The 23,355-nt window shown below is 39.3% G+C and overlaps 1 protein-coding gene across 1 annotated transcript in view; it reads left to right on the top strand.

Moving 5' to 3' along the window:
• KCNH7 (potassium voltage-gated channel subfamily H member 7) overlaps positions 1-23,355 on the top strand; it is a 384,959-nt gene that overhangs the window by 232,522 nt on the left and 129,082 nt on the right. Inside the window, exon 4 of the mRNA XM_059727333.1 lies at positions 11,513-11,941. Within this exon, the coding sequence (XP_059583316.1) occupies positions 11,513-11,941 (429 nt within the window). The remainder of the gene's footprint in view (positions 1-11,512; positions 11,942-23,355) is intronic.

Below are 23,355 nucleotides of genomic sequence, written 5' to 3' on the forward strand. Positions count from 1 at the left end.
CCTGTCTTGTCATTATCTTTATGGAGTGTACTGGGTATGTGTAACAGTGGCTGTTAATTCTGAGAGGTGATCTGAAAGACAAGGTAGTAATTTTGCAAACTCATTAAAGAAAGTCGTATCAGGTTATAGGGAGCGACACCAAAAAAAACCAAAAAATCACAAGGCAGTAATTGGAGAAGCAGACAGGCCACTGATGGAATGACTCTCTCACAAACTCATAACCTAATTATTTGTAATACCAAGCAATAGCCTGGAATATTTCAAATGCCAGTGTCATTTACAAAATGGCAAATATGAGTTTCATACTTAAAGAAAAAGATATATTGAAAACAAAGCTATCTTGTGGGCTAAGAGAATTATGAGATGGTAGAAGTATCCTAATTTAAGTGGATTAGGGGAGATTTCCTATTTTAGATATTGATCCAAAATGTGTATGTTTTATTATTTATTGTTATGTGGTCCCAGATCACTGAATATCAACAAAGGATATTACAACTACTGCCTCTTACATTTCATCTCTATATTTCTATGATTGTTTCCTTATCTGTTCTGTGTAATACACACACAAGTTAGGGATCATCTCTTGGACGCTCCAGAGATCTCTGTAGAGCACAATAGACATACAAAAGCAAGCATATTCTTCCCTTTTACAGATGAAGTTACTCCTTACAAAGGCAATACGTGACATGTGCAAGATTACACTGTAAATAAATGCCAAGCAGCCAAGACCAGGTCCCTTACTGCAAGGAGATGCCAAACAAATCATTCTACTTTTTGTTAACAAAGCTCTCCTCTCTTTAATATGAGATAATTCATAATTTACATTTAAATAGCATATAAGGTTTTAATCTTAAAGTGCTTTATAAAAGTCATTAAACAATCATAAATAACTCCCCCTTAAGCCTAATTTCAGTTGCTCCAGTAAAGATATTTTATTGATTTTAATACTTGTAAAGGGAAATAGACCTTTATTTGTACAACAAATTTAACAATGTAATTTTGCAAGTAGGAAAGAGAGTGTACTTTTAGAACAGTATTTTAACCTCTTTTATTTTCTTATATAATGTGTAGAAAACTGAAATTCTTGTTGAGTACACACACTTGAATGCTTATTTTCTTAACTTGTATTAAAAGTTAATGCTGTCTGTAAATCTAGTTTAATTGTGTTTCAGATGGTAACAACCTTTCAAGTGGCTCTTCTTCAGGTAAATCTCTATATAAAATCCTTTTACTCGTGGTTTTTTCCTTTGATTGCAAACTCTTATTAAGTTTTATATTATCTTCCAAGAGGGCAAGTCAGCACTTACCAAACCCTCTGAATTTTCATTTCCGTGGCTGTGTCTACATAAGTTGCTTGCATAACCAGATACTAAAAGATTGCATAGTAACCAGTGTTACTGCGCACTAGCATCCCAGCATGGTTGCCTAGTGATCCTTATTGCATAGTAGCTCATTACTACTGCACAGTAGCATTACATCATGGTTCGTGCCTGGCAACACTACTATGCAGTAGTAACATGCTACTGCATAGTAAGTGTGTAGATGCGGCCAGTAAGAACTATGGGCATTTTCACATGTGTAAGTGCCGCAGCAACGGGCACTTTGAAAAGCACCCAGCACTGTGACACATAGTTGTATAAGTGGCAAAATGTGTTACACCACTGAGAAAATGGCAGCGGCATGCTTTTGAATTAAAACATATCAAAGGTGCTTTAGTCCAAAAGCATACCGCTGCCATTTTCTGTGCACTGATGTGCATTTCACTATTTATATAACTGCACGCAATGCTGCTCAGTGACTTGATTGAGTCTGCTCTGAAGCAAAGGATCTCTGGTGCATTGTGGGACCAAAACGTATGTGTATAAACGGCCTATAGTTCTAACACTTAAACTACTAAAGCTGAGTTCAAGCTGATACAAAAGAGAATGTAATGTTTTTCAGCTTATTTGCCTGGATATAAAAACATAGAAATTATCTACCAAAGGATGAAATAAACCATATGGTGGACATCTGTACAGATATATGAATTAGCTTCTGAAACATAGCTTAATAAAGAAGCCAGTTTCAGGCCTTCACTTCCTGGCTGCATAGACAGAAACAATGCAGCATAAAGTCTGGCAATCTAGGTAATGGTAATGCAGATTGGAGATGACAAATAGCATCAATTCTTTCTCTCAAATTTCAAAACTATCATTACAATAAAAAGTGCTGGCTCAATAACTCAGGGTACTTAATATTAATTGTGATGTTTGACATTTTGTTTCATTGAATAGCAATTTATTTCCTCATAGGGAGGAAAAATGTTTTAATTTTTAACTCAATTTCTGGCAATGAAAGAATACAGAGAAAAAGCAATATTTTCCCCATGGGAATAAAAGATGCATTCTTTTTCACTGAGCTATTTAAATGGCATGTGGGGGTCACAAAGATAAAGCTGACACATGACACAAGTGGAGTCTTTTAAAAGTATGGCTTACTTACCTATTTTTAGGTGATTCCAGGGAAGGCAGATGCTATGGCAATAGCTTTTTTTTTAATCATTGCATACAGCACATTTAAACATCTGCTGCTCCTTTAGCCAACTACTCACTACTTAGGACTCCCTGAAAAGAAATTGTTTCCTCTGGGTTATGAGTCCCATTTGATTCACAGAATAAAAACCCCTTTAACAGTAGTTATGCTTGAGGAATTTAATGGGGGTTTCTTGATTTTGGTTAGATTTGTGGTTTGATTGAGTTTGTATTCCTTCAGCCTCACAAAATTTCTAGGGCAACTCATATGCATTTCTGATAGCCTGAATCCTGGAATAAGCTCCTGACAATCATTAGAAAATCCTTCATTAAGGAATTGTTTCTCTGCTCCTATTGCAAGGTCACTTTGCCCAGCTTTGGGGGAAACCTGAGAACAGCTGCATTGCTGAATGAATCTATGGGCTGGAGGATTGATGGTCAGAGGTGTTTGTTAGGCAACTGTTAGCCATTTGTTATTCTCATCATCCCTTTTTGACATACCAGAAATAGGAAACAGATGCAGATCCTCTGGACCTCTCTAGGGAATGGAGAATTTAGCTTTATCCATTCTTCTGTGTTCTTGCAACCACAAAAGAATTAGTGTTATTTGACTGAAAGCTGGTGACCAAATCTTGCTTTAGGGCACAGACAGAAGTGAAAATTTTTGCATGATCTGGCCATAGGAAGTGGTTTATAACCATGACCAAACACAAATGAATGGCTGCAGACATCATCAAAAATGGCTGATCTGGTGAAAATCTGAACTCTTATTGCATGAGATGATTTCAAAACAAAGCATCTTCTGTAACTTCTGTCTGCACTACCTGCCAGCCTCAAGCTGTTATCAGAATGGGAGTGGGAAAAGGGAGCAGAGAGAGTTCGGCCTGGGAGGCTTTCAGTCCTGGCTGGAGGGTGTGGCAGGTATATTGGAGCCCCCTCCCCTCCAAGGTGTGGGGGCTTCAATTCACCCAACCCACTCTCCAACTCTGGTCAGAGAAACCACTAGAACGAGCTCCCTTTTCTCTATTCCCTCTCTCCCATTCTGAAAACTTTGCAGCCTCACAGGGGAAAACTGGCTGTAGGTTGCAGCCAGCAGCTAGATTCCCCTCACCACTGGAACCAACGGTAAACTTCTGCTTGTTCCAGGAGATTGTTGTAACTTTGAACACTTCCTGCAAAGCATTCGCAGTTACAGTGGAGAGCTGCACTTCTATCTAAACCCTTAGACAGGATATTAGTTATTACAAAGTTTTGGAATCCTATCTATACCTCACTTATAAACAGTCAATTAATGTGTATGTGGGGGAACCAGTCAGGCTGTATTCTTTACTCTTACATACTGTCCCAAATGTTATGATTAATCAGCCACGTATTCTGATCCACCTACGCTAGGGTTACATAGGGTTTTCCCCAGACATGTCCTCTTTTTTGATCCTCTGATCTCTGTCCAGCTATTTCTTTTAAATCTGATCAACTGTCTGGGATTTTGCTCAGTTGAGCTGGGAGGGGAGGCTAAAGACACTGGGAGAAGAAGCTGCCCAGGCGCTCCTGCTACAGCTGGGAACTGGGTGGCCAGCTGGCAGCAGAGGAGATGTCTGCAGGGTCCTAGCACCTACCAAATTCAGTTTAGCTTCTCTGCCACAACAGAGAAGGCATCCCAGGGTCCTAGCACCTGCCTTTTTCTCTTCCTCTTGCAGCAGCATCTGGTCACCCTGGGGTGTGGGACTGCAACTTGTGGAGGGGAATGGGTTTTAGGCAGCAGCCAACTGCAGGGAAAAGGTTGCAGGGGGGGGCAGCCAGGAGATGGAGGGAACAGGGGGCTGTGCCTTGCAAGTGAGGGGCATGGGGACTGTGGGTCTAGAATGTGGGGCAGGGAGCTGTGGGACAGGAGTGAAGGGCACCAGCAGGGATGGGGGGGCGGGCTGTGGGTTGGGAGTGAGGGGCACCAACATGGACCAGGGGGACAGGGTACTGTGGGTTGGGAGTGGAGGGCACTGGTAGGGCCAGGGGTCTCCAGGTCAGGAGTGACAGGCAGCAGCAGAGCTGGACAGGCTTTGGCTTGGGAGCAAGGGGCAATGGAATATGCAGGGCCTGGGCACTGACATATCAGTGCCCCTCACAGTTATATACCCCTCCCCACCCCACTCCCTCCCCACCGCACATGCATGTGGCAGATGTCCTCTTTTTTGGAACTGGAAATATGGTAACCCTAACTTATGCTAGTTTATCACGTATGGTGTCACACTGCTGTGACCTGATAGAAAGATGATATTATGCTTATTGCATACCAGAACCCATCTAGTTCCTTGGAGTTATCCATCTAGGGATTCTGAAAAGGTAAATCCAGAAGAATGAGAGAGACTAGAATGACATACCACATTAGGTTTGCCCAAGTAGTCAAAAAGAAGCTCACAGGTGTTTTCTGAGCTGCCAGAAATCATCTTCATAGGTCTCTAAACTAGAGAGAGACCAAAATAAATGAAAAGAGCAAAGCTGCCACAAAAATGGCCTGAGGCACTTTTCTAACTCTGTTACAATGAAGATGTCATCAACATAAATAAGCATTTTTAACCCTAGAGAATTTAAGGGATGTATAGTTTGAGCAACTATATTAAAGAATTTTCAGGTAATTCTCAGGCCAGATGCCAATTTTTTCTATTGATACAGAAATCTCATGAAATATTGGCTCAGAAATTTCTTGTCACCTAGGTGCATGAAGTTACCTAGGAAACCCTTGGTCAGATCTGTTTTTTGCTGTAGTGTTTCAATTTCAAACAAAAACGTACATACCTGAAACTATCTATGAGAAGTAGAACAAAAGTTTTAACTGGAGCTACCTGGAAAATGCTCATTGCAATAGTTTTCTACTGGAATAAAACTTGAAAAAAAAATTTTTTTTTACAAAATTTTACACATTGAAAAAAAATATCATTTAAAAACTACAGGGCATTTTTCATTAATAATGCCATTTCAACATTTTGGCCTGAAAGAAAAGTAGTAATTATTCATTGCAAAATTATTTTTGTTTCAAAATGTTTTTCAGTTTATGTAAAAAAATCAGAATAAAGGAGCCAAAATTGAAGTTGAATTTTCAAATGTATGAAAGCAAAGTAATACTGTTAATCTGAACTTTTTTTTTCCAGAATATTGCTTCATGAAATTTTTTGAGTTTTTGTCTTTTAGTTGTCATGAAAACCAAAAATTAAACTTTCCATTTCTTTCAGGAAACAGAAAATCCTTATTCCAAGTAGCTTTAGTCATAAGTTGATATACAACCTTTAATTTAAAACATGACACTAACCTCATCATTTTCATAACATGAAAATAAAGCCCTTTGATCCACTTTATATATTTCCATTCAGCACTTCTCTTAATGCCTGAGACTGTAGGGCTACTGTAATTTCTTATGTAGAGCCAAGGAGAGTTCTGTCTCTAAAGTTATTTGACTTCTTAAACAGAAATAGAATTGAAACACATTTTCAATGATTCTGTGACTATAGAAGGATGTAATCTCTAGTCACACTCTGTGACTATAGAAGGAGCCATCCTGAAATGGCTGAAAGGATTTAAATATCTTAGATTCAAAAGATGTAAACCTATTTTCACTGGAGGGAGCAATGGATCTCTCCCAAAATGTGTTTGCACATGAAAGATCATTTAGGAGGCCTTTTAATATGGCTTATTGTCAGAAAATGGCTGGATGTAGTCAGGCAGAAAGCAGTGCTCCAGAGTAGCACAGATAGCTTGTTGGGCAAGGGGTAAGTGGTGCAAACCATAAGGACACTCTCCTCCAGTGCGTGACTGTAGGCACATCTACACATGCCCCCGTGGCACAGTTGTTACTGTGCTGTCATTTAGTACTTCCTAAAGGTAGTTTCTAAAGTACTGTCCCTTTAGGAAGTACTAAATGATGATGCAGTAACAGCAGTTACTTCCGCCGTCCTGGCAGCACATGGTTATTTTTAGCAGCTACATCACCATAGCAATGCGCTATAGTGAGGGATCTTGTCACTATGGCAACATAGCAGTGGCATCACGGTTTGTGCCCTCCAATGCTATGTGTTCATAGCACATCACTACAGCGACTTAGCATCTCATGTAGATGGACCCTGTAGGTTCCATGAAAAAAATCAGGCATTTTTTAATTCATATAGAACATGCTTTTAGGTTTGAGCTCCAGCTTTTCACATGTGATGCCATGAAAAGGGTAAAATAGAAAATTCAGCATGGAAAATAATGTGCCTTTATTTCCAATAAATATATTTGAAGGGAAATAGCCAGAATTCTTATGAAACAGACTACAGGCAAGCACTTCATTTGCCCTTTGTGTCTACTCTAGAGACTCACAGGGTACATCTACACATGCAATTAAGTTGAAGCAATAAATTCCAGAGCAGTTTGAGCTTGAGTAAACTACTCCCAGGCAGTTTGAGACAGAGCAGAGGAGTTAATGCCAGGGCCACTAAGCCCTGGGGTATGGGTAGTGTTGCCAAGCAGTGGAGGGGCTGGCTAGGGCAGGGGTTGTCAACTGAGGGTAAGTGTACCCCTGGGGGTACTTGGAAAGGAGCTAGCTGGTATGTGTGGGTGGGTGGGGATGGAGCGCCACCATGCTGCCACCTCCCAGGAGCAGGGCTGCAGGGGGGGAGGGAGCAAGGGCAGTGGCTCCCCTCTGCGGGCCACACAGGTGCCAGCTGGCTGGCTGGATGCAAGGTGGAGGGGAGCTCACACATGGCAGTGGTGGCCACCATCCACCACCCCACACCACCGCGTGCAAACCCTTTCCCACCCCCCCACCCCCCACTCTGTGTCCGGCCACCACCCCCCGCCCCCGAGCTCCTCCAGAAGTGTACCTTAAAAAAGTTTGAAAACCCCTGAGCTAGGGCACAAGGGTGCTGAAAGTACGGAGTCACGCGGCAGGAGTCAGGTGGAATTTACACCCACAGCAGCATCTACATCTGCATTTAATTATAGTAAATTACCCCAATATAACATTGTACACTGTTCCTGACAGTACTATCTTAGCACAGCATCATTTAGTTTACTCTGGCCTAATATCATCTCATGCTGATGCTTTACTCCACAGCTAATTAGTCAACTCCACAGATAAGCGCATGCATAGGTGTGGTCACCGTATACCAGATACCCTTTTCCTCTTCTGCTTAGCATCTCCATATTACTGATCTGAGCCTGAGGGAAAAACATGCCCCTGCTGCTTCTCCTCACATCTTCCATTTAGGTTGAGATTACACATTACAATTAACACATGATGACTCTAAGAAATATTAGATTGTGTTAAATTTAGCACATGCTGTGAGCAGTCACATTTTAAGGGTTAACACCCTCCTTAACATGCACTGCTCATACCTGCCACTAGAAGGCTGGCAAGCAGGGCACAGCTAGAAGATGCACATCTCCTTCATATCTGCACCACTCACTGGCTCTCTAGCATAGGCTGGGGGAGGAAGCCTCCCACCCCACCCGCCATACCCAGATTTCCCCCTCCACACCACGGGTCACCTCTCTGTCCCTGGATCACCCTTCAGCGTACCATCAACCTCCTGATAGCCCCTCCACCTGTCTGATGCCACCATCACTGCCACCACCACTCTCCAGATTCGGGGCATCCATGAGGGGGCAAGTGATCAGGGCCCCAGTGCAGGTCAGAGGGACTAGCAGGTGGGAGGGACTGATCCAGGCCAGGGGGCAAGAAATGCCCTGATCTGGCCCAGTGGGGCTGGTGGGGCCGGGGGGACTGGGGAGTCCCAAAATGGCCTGGAGAAATGTTGGGGCCTGGTCTAAGCTGGCAGCGTAGGGGGTTCCAGGTTCTAGTGGGACACCAATCCCGGAGCCTGCACTGCCATAGAGAGCCAACCAGCAGGGCAAGCACTGACAGCTTTGCAGGTCCTAGTCACGTACCTGCTCACCAGTCCTCTAGGAGTGCACATTAGAGAGGGTATTAACCTTTAACATGCGACTGCTCACAACACATGCTAACTTTAATGCAGCCTAAAATTCCTTAGCACGTGCTAATTGAAATGTGTAACAATACATTTAATGTGTGATCGTTCAAGTTTTGAGTGTTTTTAATATAGTCCAATTGTAACGTGTAATCTCACATTTAACCTGTAAAGAAGGGCAGGCATTAAGCAGAACCTAGGATAGCTCAGCTAACAGCATGGAGAAATAATGAATCTGCAGCCAGTGTAGGCCATTAGACAGTTACTTGGGAGAGGAAATTGTGTAGGTAAGGAAAGGGGTGGCAGGAATGGAATTGTGACTTGGCATATAGCTAATTTCCAGGTCAGCTCCTGGGATACAACGGCTGCACATTGCTCTTTACTTAGCACTAAGAGCAACATGGTGATCTAAACGTAATTCTTATCAAATGTTAAGCATTCAAGCATAATGCAGTCTACTACTCCCAGTAAAGTCAGAAGTAATTGGCTACATCTGAAACTCTTCAGTGATATAAGTAAAATTAGCTCAGTCAGCATGTAAGTCTAAAACTGGAACTGCCCAGTTTAAAACAAAAAAAAAAAGGGACCTGATCCCATAGTTCTGATATTGGAAAAGCTCCCACTGACACTTTTGCCTAGACTGAAACTTCTAGCCTGGAGCCATGAATATTGCATCATGTTATGTTGTATCACTGAACTAAGTAAGAAAGTCTGATGCAAATCAGATGAACTGTGAATGAGCTTTCTGATAGCTTCAGCTGCAGTATTGCAGAAGGGATCTGAACATTCAGCACACTGTATGGCTCATTATCCATATACTAAAGATGAGCCACAATACTCCCATTTTAAAGAACAGTCTAGTTAAAAAGCAGGAAATGAGGACTTTAACTTTGAGACACTCTCCTTCAGTTGAAAGAGGAATAACAAAGAGATACTCATTTGGGTTTTCTATTTCATGCCTGAAAGTCTTAGCAATGAGCAAAATTCTCACTGTGTATTCTTTCCAGCTGAACTACAGTTAGACAGCTAAATCAGTAATGCAGTCGAACATGGTCATATTAACCTAGTGATGCAGAAAAGACCATCTGCAACACCATGAATATGACTAAACTAGAGTGCCAGCAAAAAGCCTTTAACAATATCTAATGCCAGGAAGTCTTATGAATGGTATATTAAAGGAGTGTAATGTAATTGATGAAAAAAAATTGTAGTAATTGTTTGACCTTCAGTGAAATAAGCTTGCAAAATTGATTTATAAGCTGTTTTGTAACTCAATTTCATGTGCATTAAAAATGCTATAAAATGATTTTTATATACTTCACTAATTTTTAACTGTAGGCAATTTACTCAAGTATACATAATATGTTAGGAGAACCAAGTTAGAAGGCTTTCAAAATAGCTCCCAAGGTACACTGTTATTGAATCCTGTTCTGCAGATTGAAAAATGAAATCTCCAGTTGCTGTCCACATCATCTTTGTCTCTTGTTTGGGGTAATGGAGATTTTAGTGTATAGTTTATATCTGGGTGTGCGGGGGATTTCCCATGAAGTAGAGAAATCTGACTTAAATGTATTAAATACGAAACTAAATACTGACTGTATAGCTCTTCAAGTTTGAAAAATTCAGTAGCTAAGCTGAGCCATCATGTTCTCTGCATTAGCTATTGTGCATACACATCATTAAAAGACAAAATATCTCAAAACATTTCACTATTCTGTCTCTCAATTAGTCAAAGCATGAGCACATAAATCTAAAGTGCTAAAAATTACTAAAAATTAGCCTAACAACAAATATCAGTGATTAAAACTGATTTAATAAAATCAAAATTTAAAGCCCTACCACAAACAGAGGGGTTTTTTTAACCTCAAAAAGGGGAGGAAGTACCAGAAATTCTAGGAAATCCATTAGGAAAACATTTTTGCATTGATTTAACATGCAAACTCCTGAATTACTATAGTAACGGTTGGCAAAATACAATTCTAAAATTGGATGGATGGATGGATGGATGGATGGATGGATGGATGGATGGATATGAGTCAAACTATTTCTACCTGTAAACTTGACTTTTTTTATCACTTCATTTCTTTCATGATGGCTCTTGCTTTTTGAATCAGCTCTTCTGGTAACCTGTGTTGCTGCATTATCTATATGTCAAGGCCTTAGTTCTTCTTCCATTTGCCAGCTGGGCTACATAGTACTTGAAAAACTATTTTTGTTTTTCTATTTGAATTATTTTTAAAATCTCTCATCAAATATTCTCTTTAATCGCTCCATTTGTATGCTTTCTCTCTTAGCTGCTGAAATTTCTATTGCGGTATAGCTTCATTAATTTTCTGTAACATTCAGTACTGTCTACCATGAGATTCAATGTTAGACCCAGTTAAGCCCACTAAATCCAGTTAGACCCAGTTCTGCACAAATGAACTAAAGATATTTGCATTGCATTGGTTCAACTGAGGATAGAATTTGGCTTTTTAATTTTTTTTAAATGTCTAGCAAGATAAGTGAGTCAGTTAAATGTATAAGCATAACATTGTGGGATCATGATAAAATTGAAATTGAACTTCATTTTCCTTTCTGTAAAATTAGGATGAATATCTTTCCAATTTAATTTATAGATCAAATCAAATTGGATGAAACAGCAAATGTAAATTTTAGTTTGTATGGAATTTAGCAGATAACAAATATTACAAGTATCCTTTAAGGATACGGTTACCAAGTAATGCAGCAATTTCATGTTATATCAGTCTTTGATAGATTCACGGATTTTTAAGTCAGAAGGGACTATTAAATCATTAGTCTGACCTGTGAAATGCATGAAGATGCTTTTGAGCACAAATAACTGGTGTTTGACTGAAGCATAAAACTATCAAAAAAGATTAATGTAAACCTACAGATACATATTTTATAAGTTGTACATTCTGTTCATAAGATTAGTTGTGGCTGGTGTTCTTATTAACAGTAAAGATGTTTGAGAGAATAAAAATACATATAACAAGTCATTATTTTTTAGTAATGAATTTTTCTATATATATTTCTATATAGGCAAGCTCTTCGGTTTCCGTTTACCTGGACTGAGACTTTTAACATACAGAAAACAGTCCTTACCACAGGAAGACCCTGATGCAGTGATAGTTGATTCATCTAAGCACAGTGATGACTCAGTGGCTATGAAGCACTTTAAAACCCCTACAAAAGAAAGCTGTAGCCCTTCTGAAGCGGATGATACAAAAGCACTGATACAGCCTAGTAAATGTTCTCCTTTGGTTAATATATCAGGACCTCTTGACCATTCATCACCTAAGCGGCAATGGGACAGACTTTACCCTGAAATGATACAGACAAGTACTCCAGTAACGCATTCCAGATCGAAGGAAAGCATATGTAGTATAAGAAGAGCATCTTCAGTACATGATATAGAAGGATTTAACATCCACCCCAAGAACGTTTTTAGGGACCGTCACGCAAGTGAAGGTACAGTGGAAAATATATAACTATTCTGTGATATAGTAGAGAAGGCAATTTTGTATATGGCTATGTAAAAACCATTGTTCCTTAAAGCTAAGTGAAATAGACTTTACAAACACAATTAAAATGACGTTAAGAAAATATTAAAGGACCAGACCTTCCACCCTTATCATCTGATCAGCACTCCTAGCCTCAGGGACCATGGGAGTCAAGGACTCCCAATTGCTCCTAAGGCTAGGAGCCCTGGTCAGCCTGGTCACATTGCATAAAGGGAATCATCCCCCCAGTTTGTGGAAGAACTTTGTGGTTTATTCCTTGTTTTATCACACCATTAATTGCATTAACTTGTGACTGGGTTACTGCTTAAGACTTAAGTAGCTGGTTATTGTCTGGTAGAGGCCCTATATAACATTTCCATGACACTGGCCATTTTGCTACATCAGCACATGTAATTTTCAACATAGGCATGCTCAAGCTAACATCTGTGGAAATATTTGTAAGTGTTCAGCCTGCAGTATTTCCTAGGTATGACAAACTCTGTGTCACACATACGTAAGCTTGTCATAAAAATTCATTTTAGGAGGAAAATCCTAGTTGGTCTACAAGAAGGGAGCTCTGCATCAGCAGACCTCCAGAGAAATCAAACCTCTGAATGCCTGGATGTTCATTTAGCACTGAGATCAATAGAAAAATTAACAGAATATGAAGTTATTCCTTCTAATTATTCCTCCCACATTAAGTAAAGTCAGACAGTCCTTCTCATGAATCCTCTTCTATTAGTATAGAAACATCATCTCCAGTATTAGCTAATCTTACAGTTTGTTCAAACACAGAGTGTTTGTGTTTTTCAAGAAGAGTTCTATGCATGGGAAGACTTCATTTTCAGGTTATAAACCAAAAACGTAGCAAATAAATTTTGTTAGCTTGTTTGCAAAAAGATTGCTACTATTTTTATTGCATATATCAGCATATGAAGTATAAATAAATGCTATCCCAAATGTAAGAAAAGAAAAAGAAAAGAAAAAAGAAAATGGAAAGCTGTATCATTTTAAATTTGTATTGTACAGTTAGTGTTTACTAAGGTGGCTGCCTTCTTGTTTACCCTTTATGAATAATCTGAATTGACTTATCCAATAAATAGTGGCCATGGACAGGCATTCATTTCTATTGCTGCAAATTTCTGGGAAATCTTCCCAAGAGAGGGAGCATGCAGGTATTCCAGCCCAAAGACATCCCTCTTCCTCTGCTTCATGTGCCTTCTCTAGACTGGGGTTCCTGAGGTCACAGTCTGGGGAAGGCTAGGAGAGCAATGGCTGCTGGACTCCTCCTGAGCACGAGAAGAGTCCAACTGCAGGGAACAGCTCCCATACCTTTCACAGAAAGCACATTTCCCAGGTCCCCTTGTCTGGGGAGAGTATGGAAGAAGCTGCAGCTGGACTTCTCACCTGATTAGAAGGAGTCAAGCTGTAGGGAAATGCCCCTCCATCTTCACCAGACCAGAGTCCTCCTGGCCTGGAGAAGACGCAGGGTAAGCTGCTGCATCATTCTGCCCAGTTACAGAAGAGTTGAGCAGATAGTTGTTCATTCCAGTGAGATAAATTCTCACAGGCAAGATCTTGCAGGTGTCACGGTGGAGGATCTTTCTCGTGGATAGGACACATTTGTGAGAAACTGAACGAACACTGGCATGCTGGGACTTTCTACTGGGAAAGCACTGATTCTTCTGGTAGAAATGTCATGCCTCAATAGAGTCAGTGACATGGTTCTCAGCTAAAATAATGTCATCATTCAAAATGTTGTTTTTGCAAAGCGCTGGGTGCTGATATATGCATACATACACACATATATTATATATAATATGTACACAATACATACACACACACACACACATATACACTGATATATACATTGTGCAAATATAGTTTATATTTGCCTTCATATTTGCTATGTAAATATTTGTATTTGTGTGGGTGTGTTATAAAGTTTTACAGCACTGTTATTTGATAAAATATGTTACATTATGCAGTCCAAAGAACTAAAGCAACCTTCTCCCTTGCCTAGATGTTAAACATGCATTCTGAATATATATGTAATATATTTTTGTGTCCTCAAAAGCCACTTTACTAATGATAATATAATTGAAAGAAAATTCTACTTTAACTTGATCAGCGGAAATCTATATTAATTCTACTTCACTAAAGCTATCCTGATTTACAGTTGCAGAAAGCAGTAGTTGGCCCTCCATGAAAAGATATTTTAGAAAGAATTCATTCCTAAATTATAACAACAGTATATTACATTTGGGTTTTTTTGTTTTGCTGGAACATTTATAGAAGCATTATTTCCCCATTATTATTCGTCTTGGAGTCTGACTGATTTTTTTCAGCTCAAATGAACCTGAAAATTCAATTAAACCCAAAACACTGTATCTTGCTGGTTTTCAGGTTAAATCACTGCCAAGTTATAAAGATTAGATTAGAATCTGAAGTCAAGTATATCCATAGTTCACTAATATCTGTTTTAGGATTTTGTTTGGGTCATTAGAAAAAAAATAATTCATAGCTTAAATACTTCCAAATGTTGAGCAGCCTTTTGTTAGAGCCAGTAAGAAAGTTTAATGATGAATAGGATCACTTCCTATAGAAGTGAAATTGTAGAAAATGATAGGATGACTTTTTATTTTCAGAGCTCTGACTAAAATAATTCCCAGCTACTATTTTTAATTCAATTCAAATGTATTATAACATTATTGGTCTGAATTAATTAATAGAATTCCATGGAGAAGGAAGTATTTTCTAGCTAGATTGTACATGATAACTCTTTTCCCTGATTTAAATCCACAATGAGAGAAAACTTAGTAAACTACGAAGACCGCACACTAGTTAGTATGGCTATTGCAATAGATTATAACTTGAAAATACAAACCTACTTTCCATTGCCTTGTACCTAGTGCAGTCCTTTATATTTGTGCCAAGTAAAAGTGATAGAAGTGAAGAGCATTTTCATTTGATTTTACTTGGTACAGGTGCAAGAGACGACTCAAATTAAAAGAGCCAAAGCTTTATACATTACATATGCAACATTAAATATGTGCCGCAGAATAGTTTCAACCAGCAGGATGACTCAAAATTATATTAGGATTAATAACCATCACTAATCCCTCCTCATAGTAAAACTTCTAGCTAATGAGTCAAGCCATACTCCCTTTGTTTGCATTAATAAAATATAAAGCCATCTAATACAACAAGATTATTTATGTGAGTTCAATGAGGAGGCCCATCCCAGTTCAGATATTTTGATACATGCTACAAGTAATATACCTGCAGCATATGAAATTGTAAATGCAGATAATGCGCAATTTTGTTGAGTCAAATCTTGATTCCTTAATCAGCAACATTTCTGTTCCAACGATAGCCCAAAGCTCAGGATAATGTATTTCCTTTCACTATTTAAAATGCTACTAGACTGTCAATAATTTGAAATGTTACAAAACCACCTGAAATGAAAATTTTTGTCTTGACTAAAATCAAAGTGTAGTTTTCAGATTTCAAACACTTTTATTTCCTCCAGTGCAAATGATAATAGAGAAACCTAATACAACTAAAAGAAAGTTATAGAGCTCAGTGGTAGCTGCAGGAATCTGGCTGGGTTCAAATTTGCTCAGCATAGAAGGAAAGGGTGTTTGAGATTACAAAATTGTTTAATGCCATACAGCTGCTTATCATTATGTGCTTTACAACTACTGAGTTTATACTTACTATTTTGGCTTTCAGTTCTGTGCTAAAAGGTGAAGTATAAGTGGCAGTACAGATATCTTCATTTGAGTGAATTTCACTGATTTTATATCAATATTACTTTGTCTGTAAGTGAAAAGAGTGGAAATTGGTTTAGAAACCTGACCAGCTTTCAAACTGAAGGTGGACTCTTTCCATCTCAAATGCTAGTGCCAGTAATATTAAATTTTCCAGGCCACTTTAGGTCTCAAATACATTTAGCTAAATTTATTGTCTTTCAATTGTGCCGTCAGTAACATTTGTGCAATCAACTAAAGATGAATGCATTTTTGAGCAGATAAAACTGAGGGCCTGATTCAACCTGAAGAATCTGTATGACTGTTGACAATGAATGACACAGGAAGAACATGGCCATATGGTGGGCTAGGAAAAATCTTTGGACTGATTCCTTGTTAGAGCTGAGGACATGAGAGAAGCTTTAAACTGTCTCTGTGTTCCCCTACTCCTCTGTGCTGCTATAATTTTCCACAATTGATAACAGCCCACCAGGCACCATTTACATCAGTGGGGTTATGCTCCACACTTACCACCTACTCAGAAGAGCCAAAATATAAAAGGAGGTGACATGAAGTCAGCTCCCTGCTGGCTGGGATTTCCCAGCACAATTGGAATCCCCAACTGTCTGCCAGGGATATTAGTCACTGCCCTTGGGCCACAGCAGGGGGCTGAGGAGCTGGTCCATAATTTTGCTCACAGATAAAGTCTATTTGCTATTGAAATCAGAAGTCACAATTCATATGCATCCCTACTTTTACAAGGTCACTTTTCAGTGGAAAATGACCCTGTTTAAATAACAATCCATATTTATATAAAAACTAATGCACTGATTTCTAATGTGGTAACCCACAGACCAAAACTACTTGTGTCAGGCATGCAGGGACTGCAGAGACCAACTACATATAAGTTAGACACTGCAGAACCTAACTTGTAGGCTTTAAGTCGTTTACTGGGTCTGCTCTAAGGCACCTGGAAACTTTTAAGATGGACCCTAGACTGTAGATCTGCAAAATGAACTTACATGCCTACAGTCATGGGAAAAGTTTATGAAAAATATAACTAGTTAAAGTTAAAAGTTAGCGGCCTTTAAAGTTAACTTGAGTTAAAAGTTAAATGCAATGAGTGGGTTTCTTTTCCATAAGCCCACAGAAGCACATTAATTTACTTGGAACTCACCCTGCTTTACCTGAAAACAATGCTATACTTGTCATACAGTTTTCAGAATAACAATTTACCAATACCTATGTAATGTTAGATCCTTCTCACCCTCTCCATGTGAAGTACTTTGTAAAAGTCAATGCATCATATAGGTATACCAGAATAACAAAAAGGAGATATTCATGGCCAGGTGACAAATGAAAGCTGTTTCCACAGAAAACCTCTGTTGTTAAATTTGTATTGCTCAAAAAGTAACAAAAGGGTATGAAATACATATGAATTAGAAATAATGAAAGTGTCTGAAAATCAAAATTAGACTGAAATGAGAAAATCAGTTTAAATGAGAAAAAGAACGTTCAGTTGCAAAGCAGAAACTGTTGAAACATGCTTATTGAACTTCAGCAAAAGCTGCATTTCAAAATTTATGTCTGACAATTTTCCTCTTCTGTCTTGCAAAACTAAGCCCCCACTACTGAACAATCGCTCTACATGGGCAGATGAGGAGATGCTTGTGTTATAACAAATGAATAGTTTTTCATAGTAGGTGACATCTCAGTTAAGTTTCTCACAGATGAGAAGTAATGCTCAAATTCTTGGGCCCTGGGCTGCTGGTTCTGATCTTCATTAAAATTTAAAAAGTCATCATCTGCTTCATCCTCACTACTTGCTCCCACTCTTATTGGGATCAATGTCTCTGCTTGCTTGTGCTTGTTCCATCTCCTGCAGCCAACTGGCTGCCCTGTTGACTTTTGCAAATGCACAGAAAATGCCAGTGTGAACTAAGGCACTCTGGGATTTGTAGTTCTCAAACGACCATCTCGCATAGGAAGGCACCCTACTCTCTCAAACAAGAAGTCCTAGAGTTTCAATAAAGAAATATCATTCAATGTAAGTCCTAGGAAGTGGCTTTGTCAGGAAAAACTCTGAGAAAGCCAGCTTTCAGGTTTTTTTTTTAAACTTTTAACGTGTACTTTAAAAAAAGTTAAAGTTAACCTTTTTTTTAACTAGTTAAAGTTAAAAGTTGGCAGCTGACTGAGTGACACACAGGCCCTAATACGTGTTATGTGGGGCTAATTTGTAACACCTGCCACAAAGGTTGTTCCCTAGTGCTGTAGCCTGTTATATAATAGGTGATGGTATCTCCTCATCATCATCTGGTTGTGTCTAGAAAGATAGGTTTATACCCCTAACACCAGGAAATAGTCCAGGGCTCTGAATCCTAAGCAGAGAAAATCCACTGGGCTGAAGAAGAATGCTGCCCAGAGTAAGACACCTAAGTCCTGTATAAGGGCAAGATATAAGACACCCCCAAACTCAGTATTTCCCTATTGGCTATCTTGGGCAGCTCCCTGCTCAGCACGTTGATTTGTAAATCCCACCCTGAGGTACCTAACATTCCCCATGCTCTATAGAGGAAATCTAAATTCGTAATTCAAGGCTGCAGATACAGCCATGAAGTCCAGATACTTAAATGTTAACAATAAAACACCCGAATCCCTTCATGTGCATTGTTAGGTGTCTAAATATATTCTAAATATATTCAGAAAGCTGACCTTACATGCTTATTTAATAGAACCTTATTCCTTGCCACTTCATATGCTGATGGTTGTCTCAAACTTCAGTGCTGAGATAACACTCTCAAAATCAAGACAACTGAGAAATAATGCATTGGAATCTTGCTGCTAGTATAAACTGTCTGTATTTATATTGGCCCTCATCACTTCTGAAGGTTGTTAAACATTAAAACTGATTTCATATTAATTAGAAGTCTGCCTATCCAATCACGCTGATACAAAAATATTTTAACTCCAATCAAATACATGTTTCAGCCAATATGTTCTGCATTTTTTGATGTAGATTTTAGATTTTTTTTCAATTTTTGTCTCCTTTTCTTTGTTCTTATTCTGCTGAAAACCAGACAATGGTCGCAATGTAAAAGGTAATGTATTCATATAAAACGTACTATCCACTGTTCCAGCTGCCATACCCTTTGGCATGATAACTTGCCTGCTGTATGAAATGTACAAATATAATATTCTCATGGTGACTTTAAAAAGCTGGATGCATTATTGAAATGATCCCTGTTTAGTTTGTTGGAGACTTTATTACTCCCTCAACCAGTGTCCCAGATTATTGACTTCCACTCCCTGGAAAAAGTGAAGGAATAGTTAAACAATGATCATACTTATTCTTTTAAAAATATTTCTTAAAGCAGAGAGAGCGTAAGTGATCTAACTAACTCAGTGATGCAGTTCTTATGCAGGTAAAACACCTACTGAAGCCACAAGGATTTTTACCTGTGAAAAGAGTGCCCTAATAAACAATCAATTGTTACAAGGAACTCAGTTCCACTATATTTAATCGCTTTACAAGTAAAGAAAATTAAATAATTATCAGGACCCATGTAGAAGCCTCTTCACTTATTCCTCTTTTGTCTCCTTAAAACTAGTTTCACGCTCCTGGATGGCAGGGGGTATGGTTTCAAGCTTAATGTAGTTATTAAAATGTGCATGCATGAACATCATTGCCAATTTCATGTTGAACTAATTCTTAATTGTGTATGTTAATAGAGATTATTTCTGTTCACCAGAACAATGGTAGGAAATGGTAGCTATGTTTTCATATGCAATTTGGATTTAATTCCCTATCTTCTTCTTCTTCCACTTCTAGAAAACACTTATTGCAAAATACATCCAAAAAATGAGTTCAGTTGCAATATTTGTAGCTACACTTGGGAACCATTTAGTTTGTGACTTCTTGCATGCTGCAAAAGTTTGTGTACCTGGTAAAATGTCTCCTTTCTAAACTGCATGCAATGCATGAGCTAGATTCTGTAAGCAATTCATTACCAGTGAACTATGAAGTCACTACATTTGCTTCTTGTGTATGTCAGCAAAGTTTTAAATATAGTACAGTGTCTTTGTTCTGTAAAACAATTTTGTAAGTGAATTTATTGTTGGTGAAAAGGTGATGGACTGACAACCGAGGAGAGTATAAAGTCCACTATAATACATAGCAGAGTTGCAGCACAGTTAGTGACAGTGCCCCAGAAATTATATCTCAAACCTGATCCAGAGTGGCACCCTTTGCAATGCCCTTTCATCCCCCATGATTATTTAGTCCCTGACATGTCTGCTTAAACTGTCAACCAGGGTGCCAAGTAGTATCTATGGTGGTTTTTTTCTAGTTTTCCTTTGCTTTGCTTTTTCCCCCTCCTTCCTGGTATGGCCATCTGTCCATTTAGTAAATGAATAAAGTATCTGTCAGATGGTAGTAATTTTTTAGAAACTACCAGCCTAGGCTACATTTAAGCCAGTAATGTCTTTAATGATCTAATATTAATTCACCATCAATCAGATATTATACCTTGCATCTGTTTTTAAAGCCAAAGGATAAAAAGCAAGATTATATTCTAGTGTGCAGTTGAAAACAGCTCTAATGCATCATAGGTTGTGACAATCCTCAACAAAAAGAATCACTGTAATAAAGCTATTTCATAGACAGAGTTAATTCACTTGGGGTTGATCCAATAAAAGATTTAAGGACCAGATCCAAGAAAGACTTAGATGCCTAAAGCAGGACTTAGTTGGAAATGAGACACTTAAACCCCAAATCCCTGATCAGCTGCTACCTAGTGACAGGGGGACCTAAACTCTATATGTTGCCATAAAAATGTTTATGCCACAAACAAACTGAGCAAACAGATGTCCTTGCTTCTCACTGGGCCACAGATACCCCAAATTGTGAGCACAATTATTCCTATTAATAGTTTGTGCTTCCTTTTCACAACAGATGTCTGTTTATTTATGGTGCAAGAGTACAGATAGCCCAGAGCTGTCCGGGCTCTCAAGCTGCTGTAGGCAGACACTCCAGGGGCTTCAGAGACCCAGTCCCTGGGTATGGATTCATGCCCTGGGTGAGAGCCATGTACTCAGGGCCCCTGTTCCACAGGATCATGTTCCTGAATCCCCAGGAATGCTCTGATCCTGCAGGAGAGTGGCCCCAGGTGACGTCTGTCTGTGCCCATCTATCAGATCAGCTCTGCCAGGATGCACACCAGTCCAACTAATCCAATCACAAAGTTGACATCTTTTTGTAGCCTATGAGTCTTGCATACCTTAAATGTCCCTATGGAAATGTTAGAATGATGATGGTCCAGGAATTATGGGGACCTGATGAAAAATGCCTTATACACAAAAGCTCATCTGACTGTATCCCAACCATGCAGTTGGTCCAACAAAAGATATCACTCCCAAAAATCCTTACAGTGCTCTAAGTATCCAGAGTTATTCCCCTCTGCAAACATAGAACTCTCCTAGTCTGGGCAGAATGGTGCTAAACTCACCCCTAAGCCCACTTGGGAACTAGAAATTAGGTGTCTCCACACCAAAGTTCCCCACGTGAACTTGAGAGGAGGTATGTTCTGGGCTGTGGCTCCTAGGACTGTTACAGCATTTTACATTAAATAGTTCTTGAAAAAACATTGAAACAGTCCTGGGAGGAAGTGTGCTGGCCTTAGGTTCAGTGGCTGGCTGCTGAGGATCCCATGCTGAGACATCAAATTTTCCTCTATACCAGGTAGGGCGTGGTTCTGAATTCCACTCCCGAAGCCTAACTTTAGGAAACTTAGGGGCAAAATCCTGGATCACTGTCATCAGTAGGAAAGCTCCTATTGACTTCAGTGAGGCCAGTACTGCATCCTAAGACAGTTATTGGATCTCTAATCAGTGTTAGAGATCTCCCATGATCTCTAAACTTAAATACAGTTCTCTCCTCTTATTCTGCTCTTTAAAACAAATGATTCTGTAGAAAGCATAGGTTTTTTTGCTTACCAAACCAAATTTATAATGAAAGAATAAATTATGTAACAATCAGCGACATATCTGGCATCAGTGCAAATACCTCTGTGCAGTATGGAAAAGTCCTGTCTTCAAACTGCTATTTCATAAAGCAGTTAACACAGAACACTAAAAGGTAAATGGAGTGTCAATTGACAATATTATAGGAATCCCCGTGTCTCACAATATCTTGTTGGGAATAACAATTATAGCAACACTTTGGAAAATTAGTTCTCAAATAGAAGTTTTGTAGAAACATTCCACAATGTCCACATAAGTCAAATGCTGAGCTCCCTATTCAACTGAAGTCAACACCAGCTTTGCCTACAACATGAATAAAAATACAATAAGAAGATCAGGTTCTGGTCCACTGCTGGGAGCTTAAGCACATGAAATGCAGACCATGTGTTAATGAATATCTACATTCAATGAACATTTCCAAAATTCTTTTAGCAATTTTACTTACATAAAAACAGAACATACTTTGTAGGCTTTAGATTTGACTTTAACCTATACAATGTGCTTTAAACATACTATTCTATGACAAAATAGTTTGCTAATTTAGACAAGTTATTTGAATATTTTCATTTTAAATTAATAGGATGACTTGATTTAAGTGCCAGAATCTCCAGGGTCCTATACAGTTTATTGTGTCAATTCATCCCAAGTTATTTTTATTGACTCTAGCAAAGTTAGATATATTAGGGGTGTGAGAAACGGGACACATTCGATTCAGATTCAGCCCAAATCAGGAACATTGATTCAATTCACTGATTCAGATCACTGTCCCCAATTTAGTTCAGCTGAATCTGAATCTGAAGATTCGATGCTGATTTGGAGAATCAGAGATTCAGCCATAGACACAGCTTTAAATGTTTTTTCTACATACCTCGAGGTACCAGGCATGGCTCGTGAATGCTGTGATGCTGGGGTGAAGTAACATCCCACAGGAGCACAGGGGGACCCCCTGCATACTCAGTGGCAACGCCGTAAGTGGACCGGAAGTACTTCCGGCCCACTTCTAGGACTGCCAGGGAGCACACTGGGGGCCCCCCTGTGCCTCCCCGACTTGGTGATTGGCTGTAGGGGGACCCTGGCTGCCCCCCCCATACCCAGGAGGCACCCGTCACTAAGCTGGGGGGCACAGACCCAGAAGTGAACCAAAGGGCTCCTGGTCCACTTCCGGGTCTGCTGCTGAGCGCACTGGGGAGCCCCCCCCCCATGCTTCTGTGGGACACTCCATGTGCCCCAGCATCATAGTGTTCATGAGCCCATTACCAAAAGGTATGGAGAAAAAACATTTAAAGCTGCCTCTATGTCCAAATCTTTCCAAATCTCTTCGAATAGATTTGGAGGGTTCCAATTCGATTCGGAGAGATTAAAGGATCTCCTGATTCGATTCAGATTCAGAGATTCATCCACTGAATCAGGCTGAATCTCCGCCGAATTGAATCAGCAACTGAAGCTTCGCACAGCCTTAATATATATATGTTTATATGTGTGTGTGTGTATAAAGAAACATACATACATACATGTGTTATGAATATTATAAATATTATAAACTATAAGTTAAAAGGTGAGGTGAGGTTAGGGCAGTCTCCATCCCTCCTCTTGCTTCTGAGCCATGGGGCAA

Source organism: Alligator mississippiensis, chromosome 4 (assembly GCF_030867095.1).
Source record: "Alligator mississippiensis isolate rAllMis1 chromosome 4, rAllMis1, whole genome shotgun sequence".
NCBI lineage: Eukaryota > Metazoa > Chordata > Crocodylia > Alligatoridae > Alligator > Alligator mississippiensis.